Consider the following 10,037-nt stretch of genomic DNA (forward strand, 5'->3'; position numbering starts at 1 on the left):
TATTGTGCAACATGTAAATATTTTTGTTGATTGTCACAATGTGTTTTACTGCAATATACATCATCAAATACAAAAATTAGAGTGGTAAGTATTGATACACCAGCAAAAATAATCCACATAATCAACTCTAAAGTAACCTGCGAAAAAAAATATAACAAATTTTAAATGAATTGAAAAATATACACAAATATATACAAATAATAGATAGAAATATCGAAAAAATTTTTTAAAATTTAAAAAATGAATATGTTGAATATTTAATCCTTTTAATAATCAAAATATTAAATAATTATTAAATTACCTCAATGACTGCTCTCAAAATTGTTATTATATATGGCCTTTCAGAAATCCATTCCCACATCATAAATGGCAATAACATAAGAAACAATAATAAGTCAAGTGTGTGTATGACAATTATAGAAATAATTTTGTTTAGTTCAAACACAGTCCATATTCTTGTATACATGCTAATATATAGATAAAAATGTATATAAGTTAGTTATATTTTAGATAAAATAAATTCTTAAGATTTAAATTTAATGAATATAAGTTGCATTTATATTTAGATATATTTATATATACGTAAAAAATGTACGGAAAAAAAGGTTGATACATAATTAAATAAATAATTAACAAATTAAAAAAATATTTTACTTACGTGATTATTTATATCTTAATTTTACATTTCTTAAATATTTCTTAAATAAATTATCTTCTATTGTATATTTTTAAGTTCAATGCAATCGTTCTTTTAATTCATATTATATAGATTTGGAATCTAGCCTATACTGTCAATGGATAATCGAAATATTGGCGTAATTATTTTAAAGCATTTTGCAATGTTTCTTTTTTTAAAATAGCATGATTAATTTTTATCTGTTGTATATTTGTAAACGAAAGTATTATTAAATATTATTAAGTGTATTATTGAGTGTATTATCAAATGAAAATTATAACACGTACGATTTATATGGTATACTACAGCTGTCAATTAATAAACTTGTCATTAATGATTAAACCGTGGTGAAAGAAACTCAAGTGCGTTTGTTCTTGAGACAAATTTCGTACGATTCTGCGCAGATTCCAAATTAAATGCGGCCATTTAAACATTTGCCGCAGTAATTTTGAAATGATAATTTGAGAGATCAAAATGAATATGTACTTGCCAAATAAAAATGTAAATATGATCATCAAAAAAAAGAATTCAGAAATATGTATTTTTATCACTTCCTCTCCAAAAAATGTTAATATTAACGTAGGAAAAAAAGTAGCCTTGATCAGAGTAATGCAACTCTATTTTGACGAATCCGGGTCAATCGATTAAATTCTTACAGCTAAAGACCGAACCGTTTGTCAACAGACAGAGATCCTCAAATCAGCCGACAGCAACAGTAGTTGCTAAATCGCGCAAACATTTGCACCATTGTGGAGTGCATGACATTACGCGGCCGGCATCACTCGTGCCCGGAGCTCTTAACGTGAGAGTTGCAGTGACCATAATGGCCACTTTATGCAGCAACGTTTCAATGAGAGTTCAATGAGAGCTTACTGTCAAAACATCGAAGATATGATTCCATCGTCGAAACTAAAATTTCATTGAATGGGTTTTGTGAAAAATCAATTAACTTCCGATCAACGAAGCATTCCTGAAGCAAACGCGCGACGAACCAGCTGCGATTCGTTCACTTTCAATTAAATCGGCGACGAGGGTACGTTAGCTTATTGGATTTTAAAGAAAACAATTTTATTCAAGTATCTAAAAATTTACCTAAATATATAATTCAGATAGATCCGAAAATGTGTGTATGTGTGATTAGATAAAATATTTATTTCATGTAAAAATATTAATATTAAATAAATATTTTAAAAATATTTTTTAAATATTGTGGACTGATTAGTTTAGAAAAACTGTTCGTGTATTTCTTCAGGGTACTGAGCCCTCCATCACGTCAAGGTTCTCGTGAAAGGGAAGATATCATCACAAAAGATGCGAAAAATTAATTAAATTATTAGTTATACAAACTATATTAATTATGAAAATAGGAATCGCTTGTGAAATTGTATTATTTATTGCTTAAGGATATTTATATTAACATTGCTTTTTTATGACTCGTATGTTATCATTCAAAGTATAATCGAAAGTTATACTCAAGCAAAAAAAGAAAACTTTTTTGTTAAACAAAAATAATTATCGTCTATTATCCCTATCCTTAATTATCCCTATTTTCGTAAAATAATAATAAATTCTGTCTTTCTATTGCGTTTTGATTCCAAATAATTGAATCGTACAAAATATCTATTAATTTCGTAATACATGATTGACATCTCAATTGTTTCATGAATAGTTAATCGTGGAAGCTAATAATCGTATACCATAAGTATTCATGAAGTCATGAGTGCCATTGTACAAGTAGCGATAAAGTAGAGCAAAAAAAATTATAACTCAATACCGAGAAATTAAAAAAATTTGTAAATGTATTATTTGAAAGATGTATAAGATGTATCAAAAAGTGTGATGATGATGTTATTGCGCAATCGATCCATAGAATATAATAATCAGAATGCGACGTCAATACTCAAAAACGACCGAAAGAAATACGAGATAGAACGTTTTTTATTGATTAATCAATCTCATTATGCACAAATGCAGCTTTTATGCTTTACAAATGCAAACGTTTCGTATTATCTAGCATTTATCGCGATTACATGATTACATTTCAAAAGGAATGTGGAACGACTATGCATAAACCTCGGTGGCTCTGTATATGAATGACTGCGCGATAACTGTGTGTAAACATGACGTGCCGTCTGACCGACCGCCGCGCGTTGCGTCCGCGTTAAACAAACAAGACCGCGCGCCGATTGTCCAACTGTCAAAATATTTTAATGCATATTACGAAATAAAATAATTTATTCGTTACACATTTTTAATATTCTCTGATGAATAAATTTTATTGCACAGTTTTTGCTTTATTTCTTCGATTTCTTAGATTTATTATGCATACACACAACTCATCGACACTGAAAAAAATTTTAATCATTTTTAATCCAATGAATAATCGTTAATCAATGTCTGACTTAATATAGTTAATTCATTGATATAACAACTGAATTCATTTATATGATATACTTATATGATATATTCTTGCAATGAATTCTAGTAATATATATATATATATATATATATATATATTATATATAGAGTTTTATAACCTAAATCTCATTAGAATTTTCAGTAAATTCAATAATTAAATATTTTATTGTATTTACGTACAGTTTTAGTTCAGTGTATACTCCGTAAATATTTTAATTGTGATATAACATATTAGCGGTTATTAGTTTGTAATAACTTTATATTACACGAAATATTTAATTTTTTAATATAAATTTATGCCGAAACATTCTGCTTTTTACATTCCAAATTAATTTTACTTATTATAGGATACTAATCCAAAATAAAGAATAAAGTCTTATTTAATCGAAAAGTATTAAGCTAAGTTATTTTAACAATAACACTTTTTTTATCAATCAGTCAAATTTCGAAAGGAATATAATTATGTTATTTTAAATAAATAAACAAAAAATTCAATTTTTAATTTTAATCATTTAAACATTTACACGGCGGTAATTTTAAAGTGATAGCTCAAGAGACCAAAATGAGTATTTGCCAAATAAAAACATGTAAAAATGATCATCGAAAAAAGAATTTAAAAATATACATTTTTATCTCTTCTCAAACAAGAGAGCGTTAAAATTAAAGTAAAACTTGTGAAAAATTAATTTTTATTATGGGAAAATTAATTTTTATTAAATTTATTATATTATATATTGTAGGCAAATATAATTAAAAATCTCTAAAATTGTAAATAATATAAAGCTTAATTTGGTTTCACTAAAAAACGTGTGAAAAAAAATGACGAAAAAAATCTAATCTTTTTTTCAAATAAATTTTACTTTAAAAAATTTTGTAATTTTTACTCGGAGTGAGATTTACATAAAAGACTAATTATATAAAAGACTATAATCATATGATAAATATCTTACTTTTTTGTTTTACATCATTTGGATAGACTACAATGGTTCAATTAAAGTTTCGCAAAATGCCTTGCGATAAGGCATATACATGAGTGCAAAAAGTATTCGTATAGAGAAAATATTTTTTAAAAAAACTTTATTTTTAAAAAGTAAATATTATCCAGAAATGGGTTATTGAATTGGTGTCGAATCGATATAAATTCGATGATTTCAATACTAATTTGTCGATTCGACAATGTCGATTTGATTAACGATCATTTCTTGTTAACAATTTATTCATAATTAACAATTTATTCATAATTAACAATTTATTCATAAAGAATAAAATAGATTGTATTTCTTAAAATTATATATATTAAAATGATGTATATTAATTATACAAAATATATCATCTGAAAAATAAGTGAAAATTAAAATTGTATTGTTTGATTGCTCAAAAAGTATTCAGTACAAAAATTTAGTTTCTAAAATCAGGAATACATGCGAAACTCATTTATGTTTATGTTAGAACAGAATGTATTCATTGTATAAAATTACTAATTAATGTTTATTTTTTTACAAATAAGACTTTTTTTATAACAAATTTCCTTGTACGAACATTTTTTACTCTCACTATATAACTCGGATAAATATATTAATAAAATCTAGGGATGCACCGGATCGTAAAATTATTGGATACCGGATATCGGATATCCGGTATCCGATCGGAAAAAATGCTGGATAATATCGGATACTGGATGCTAATAAAATCTTTTAAAAAGTTTGTACGTAACTATTAAAGATGTATAAAATATATACGTATATGTAAATGTATACTCTAAAATTTATCGGAATGATATAATTTTTCCCAAAAAAATTTCTTTCTTTTCTGAATATTTTATATCAGGATCATCCTTTAATTGATCTTTTTGAGCAAGTTCATACAACCTTTATTCTTTTTATTATAATTAAATATAAAATATTTATTTGATAATTTTTAAGTTATCATAAAAAAGATAAATAAGAAAATGTTATCAAATTTATACATTTTATTTTATTTATTTAATAGATAGCAATTACATTTAGTACGTAAATCTATTGACGATTTTGTTTAGAACATACGAATTAATTTAGAAACGTAAGTCAGAATATTATTATCTAAAATTAAAATATTAATTTGTATAATACTTTGTATAATACTTTTTGGTATCGTGCATAAAGCATAAGATAATGCATAAAAGCAAAATAGTACTTATAAAATTTATAATTTCAAATACTTATGCAATCTAACTCCTCTAATGATGTGCAACAAATTATCATTACATTTATGATGCAATTTTTTTAAATGCAATTATTTAAGCATAATCGATAATACAAAAACTCAACAGTACCTGTATGAAATTATAGAGTTATAGATTTTTTAAATATTTCATTCATTTAATGAAACAAATTTTTTTTTGCAAATATAAAATTTGATTGTAAAAATTTGAATAGATCTAATAGATTTATAAAAATAATTTTAACAAATCTAAAAGAGTAAAATTTCTTGTTATTTAAATATAAGTACTAAATTAAATATAATTAGTTTAGCTTCTGTAGAATGAAGAATACATGTTCACGTTATTCTTATTATGATAAAATCAATTGGTCACTCGATGATGATAGCAAGGTTGATGTGTCGTATGCCTGTGATGTCTATGTAAAACATTCCTTGCGTGCTTGCGTCTTTCTCTAGCAGCTACTTGCTGTCTATGGACGAAAAGCGGTCTAAAAACCTTAGAATCTTGTGCCTGCATATCTTCCGCCTCACTAGTAACCTTCTTTTCGACCTTGTCCTCGGATCCCGTACGAATAGATCTCCTTATTCTAACATTTTCATTTCTTGAGTCTAATTTAGCAGCTTGATGACTTATGCTTGACAATGGTACTCTTTCTATAAAGCCATTAGTCTCCATTTTATTCTTTGGTATTCCATAAGCTTCCACCTATAAAAAAAACTTTCATTGTATACGTTTACAATTATTATATACATATGAGATATATTGTTTTATAATTTTTGTAAACATATCTTATTCTATGGTTTAAATCAATAATGTAATATAATATAATATAATATTGCAACTATTGTTGTAGTATAATATGATAAGTTATAATTGTAGAAATTATTAATTTAAATTTTTTAATCATTGTAATTTAATAAACTTAATATAATTTTTTAATATAATGTGTATCTTAATATTATCTTATATAAATTTATATATTATAATATCCAAGTTCTGATATAATGTTAAAATAAAATTAAAAAAAAATTCAAGTCATGAATTTAGAAACATATTAACTGATTAAACAGAATGTTTACCAATCGACCACTTTTTAAGATGTCATCTCTTATGCGATCTTCTCCAAGCTGCAATCTCTCAATAATACCGTTATCTTGTAAATGTTTTTTCGGTAAACCATATGCGTGAATGCCTGGTTTATCCTCTTCATTAGAATCCAAATGGATCCTTCGTACTTTACCGTCTAATCCAATTTGATTGTAGATTTGCACTCGCTTGATGTCTCTTTCATCATCCAAGGATTTGTCCGATTCTGTGTAATCTGGATGATTGATTGATCGATCGGAATTTAATACGCTTGTGTGCTGGTGACTTCTTGCACTGCTTAAGCTTAGCGAGATGGTCACTAAAAAGAGCTGAAAAATAGATTAATAAACAATTAATAAAAAGAGCTGAAAAATAGAATATAAACAATAACATAAGGTAATAATCGTTTATTTGCAAAGTAATATATCAATGAAACAACCAGGAGCAAACAAATAAGATATTTAAATAAGTAGATCCTTTTTATTAACCATTTAATAAAATAGCAAATATAATGTAATATAAATACCTAGGTTTCGGCTCACAGAATCTTTATCAGTTGTAATAACATGAAAATTAAAACTTACAATCTTAAATCTTACATCTAACTATAAAATGACAATGAGAGACAAATCGGTAACTAGATAGAATTTTCTTTCCGCATGTAATGTAGTGATTAAAGCAGGTACATGCCATGTCCAACAATAAAATATAAATGCGTTATTTTTTTTTTATAACCGAAACGATATAGTTACATTTTTTTTGATAACGATAACGAAATTTATAGTTTTATCGTTACTTTGCATACGATTGGACATGGCTCGATTGGACAAGCTACTCATAATGCTTGAGATTCTTAAGCATCCGTCTGCTGTGATTGTTGATATTTAAAAAATAAGAAAAGAAATGAAAAGTTACTTTTTCAAGCAACATAACTGTAACGAGTTATTTTTAAAAATCGGTAATTTGTTACTTTTTCTACTCAGTTACGAGTAACTATCACTTGTTACTTTTAAAAAGTAACTTTCCATTCTCTAATTTTTAGTGACTTAAATTTAACTGTCTGGACAATCTCACAATATTGACCTTACAATTTACATTGGACTTAACTTAATTTTCGCTATCAAATTTATTATTGGACTTTACATTTTGATGCTAACTCATATTTTATTGTTGGACATGGTGTATGCCTGCATCTCTAATTACTACATCATATGCGGAAAGAACCAACTTGCCTCTCATTTATTGTTAAATGTAAGATTTAAGATTATAAGTTTTAATTTTTTTATTATAACCGATGAAGACTCTGTGAGCCGAAAATTTATATTATATTATATTTGCTATTTTCTAAAATGTTATAAAGGATTTGCTTATTTAAATATCTTATTTGCTGGTCTCTTAATAATTTTGAATTATTAAAATAGATTAATATTTACATATTTTGCTTTTAACTTACTTTAACTAATTTTGCTTTATTTGTGAAGATGTTAATTTTTATATTATTTCTATTTTCAAATGCAGATTATCAATAAAAATAGTTTCTTATTCTTATTTACGAAAAGTAAGAGAATAAAAAATTAAGAGTGTAGATAAAAAGTATTGATATTACTTAATAAATGTGTACGTTTATTAAGTATAAAAAGATATATCTACATTAAATTAAAAAAATCTTTTTAAATTCTCTCGAAGTTGACATAGTTTTTATTACATGACGGAACATATAAATGTTATCTTCTGCGGTTTGACACGATAACTTTAATCATATCTTAATAAAAAATAAAATGAAAGATGACATATTTCCTTAAGCGAATATATACTTTAATGTCATTTAGACAATCGAAATAAAAAAATGTCATGACTTCTGCAAGTTTATGGAAAATCAATCTTGATTCAATAATAATTTTCCTGTCTATTTTATGTCTTAGTATCTACTAATGAAGATAATAAAAGGTATTTCATTAATTGTTACGATTTCCATTTTGAATGATTGAAGACATTTTGCAATATAACGTTTTCTCATCATCATGAATAAAAAGAAATAAAAAAACTTCATGCGCAAATAAACAAGAAATTAAAATTAAACTTTAATTTAAAAAATTAAAACTTAATTTAAAATGTATGATTAATAAAAGCAGTTAAAATAAAAAAGAAGCATTCGGAAGATCATGAAATTAATGTTATTTTTTATTTTATTATTACATTATTATTTTATTATTTTATTATTACATATTTATTATTTTATCTAATTATTTAATTAAATCAATTATTATAATTAGACAAATCTGTTATATTTTTGAAATATAGCATTATAGTCATATTTTTAAATAATAATTTTTAAATATAATAATATTTTTTAAAGAATTATATAAAACTAATTATTAACTTTATATATTTTATTTATATTTTAATATTATTATATTTTTATTATTACATCTTTAATATAGATTTTATCATTTTAACATAATTTGTATTCAATTAAATTAATGTGATAAAAAAGGAAACAACAATAAGTTCAATCTGATATATTTAAAACTGTAAAATATTCTGAATATAATATCCAATCAAAAAAAATTTTTTTTAATATTGAAGAAAAGCTAGAATTTCAAAAATTAGATTAATTATTCGATAAATTATATCATTTCTGATTCTTACCGTCAATATGAATCTCATTGTACAGTGATATTTCCTTTCTTCCTATCGCGAATGTCTTGATTGCGGCTCGCTCTCCAGTTCTTGCTCGGACTCTTAGGCAGCGTTTGAGGGGAAAGATTGACCGCGCTACGGTTATATACCTAAACCGGCTGCGATCTCGAAGAACGCAATTAAGTTAGTTTCACACAGGAGTCTGTGATATGCAGATTCGTTGTAAAGCAAGAGCTGTCTTGTTCCTGGTAAAAATCCTGCCACTGTGAGTCTACAGTGAATCATCTTCGTAAACGAACTGCAAACAGATGAAGAGACTCGAAAATTCATAATGTTTCTTTTGCAACCCAAGATGGGTGAAAGCCCTCGATGGAAAAAAAATTATCAGGGAAAGGGAAAGGGAAGCAAACTTTTGACCATATCTGCGAAATAATAGTTTCAGGATGTTGTGAATTTTATAAGAGTTATACAGATACCGAATTTTTGAATATACCATTATTACTATTATAACTTATTATAACTTATAACTTATAATTTCTTATTATAATTTATTATTTATATTGTGTTATATTTTAAATTGAATTTTTTAGTGGAAAAGTTGTATAAATATGGTAAACAATAAAAAATAATTCTATAATAAAGTAGTACTTATACTATATTAAACTTACGTTCATATAATTTTTGTATTACATGTTAACAATTAGATATTATTGGAAATTGAAGACATTTTTTTAGTTTATTATGAAACTTGATTTTTATGATGATACAGATATCGAAACTACTTCTGACTTTCATGTAAACTAAGGATTAGGCATTTTCTTGTAATCCACGATGAATTCTGCTAGTGTTAAAAGCCTATTCATTGAGCGCTAAACATTTGTACGTACGACTCACACGTGTTGCATATGCAAGCGGTTTTCCCACTCTTCCAGTGACGATGACAGTGTTTCTCATTTAAAAGTAATTCTGATACAAAGAACAAAAATAATAAAATTTATTTTATACTCTTACTATACT

At 25.4% G+C, this 10,037-nt stretch overlaps 1 protein-coding gene across 1 annotated transcript; it reads right to left on the reverse strand.

Annotated features, from left to right (window-relative positions):
- Positions 1 to 5,654: 5,654 nt before the first annotated feature.
- On the reverse strand, positions 5,655 to 9,047 carry LOC105623155. The gene is made up of 3 exons (XM_012204558.1): positions 9,030 to 9,047; positions 6,374 to 6,709; positions 5,655 to 5,999 (listed from the first exon to the last, which is right to left on the reverse strand). Exons 1-3 carry the CDS (start codon positions 9,045 to 9,047, stop codon positions 5,655 to 5,657), a joined length of 699 nt encoding a protein of 232 aa, XP_012059948.1.
- Between the last annotated feature and the right edge of the window lie 990 nt (positions 9,048 to 10,037).

The sequence above is a fragment of the Atta cephalotes genome (assembly GCF_000143395.1).
Source record: "Atta cephalotes unplaced genomic scaffold scaffold00002, whole genome shotgun sequence".
Lineage (NCBI taxonomy): Eukaryota > Metazoa > Arthropoda > Insecta > Hymenoptera > Formicidae > Atta > Atta cephalotes.

Coding starts and splice junctions, on each gene's coding strand:
- LOC105623155 (XM_012204558.1), bottom strand. Junction 6,000..6,373: donor TCTTAAAAAGTGGTCGATTG/GTAAACATTCTG, acceptor TTTTTTTTATAG/GTGGAAGCTTATGGAATACC.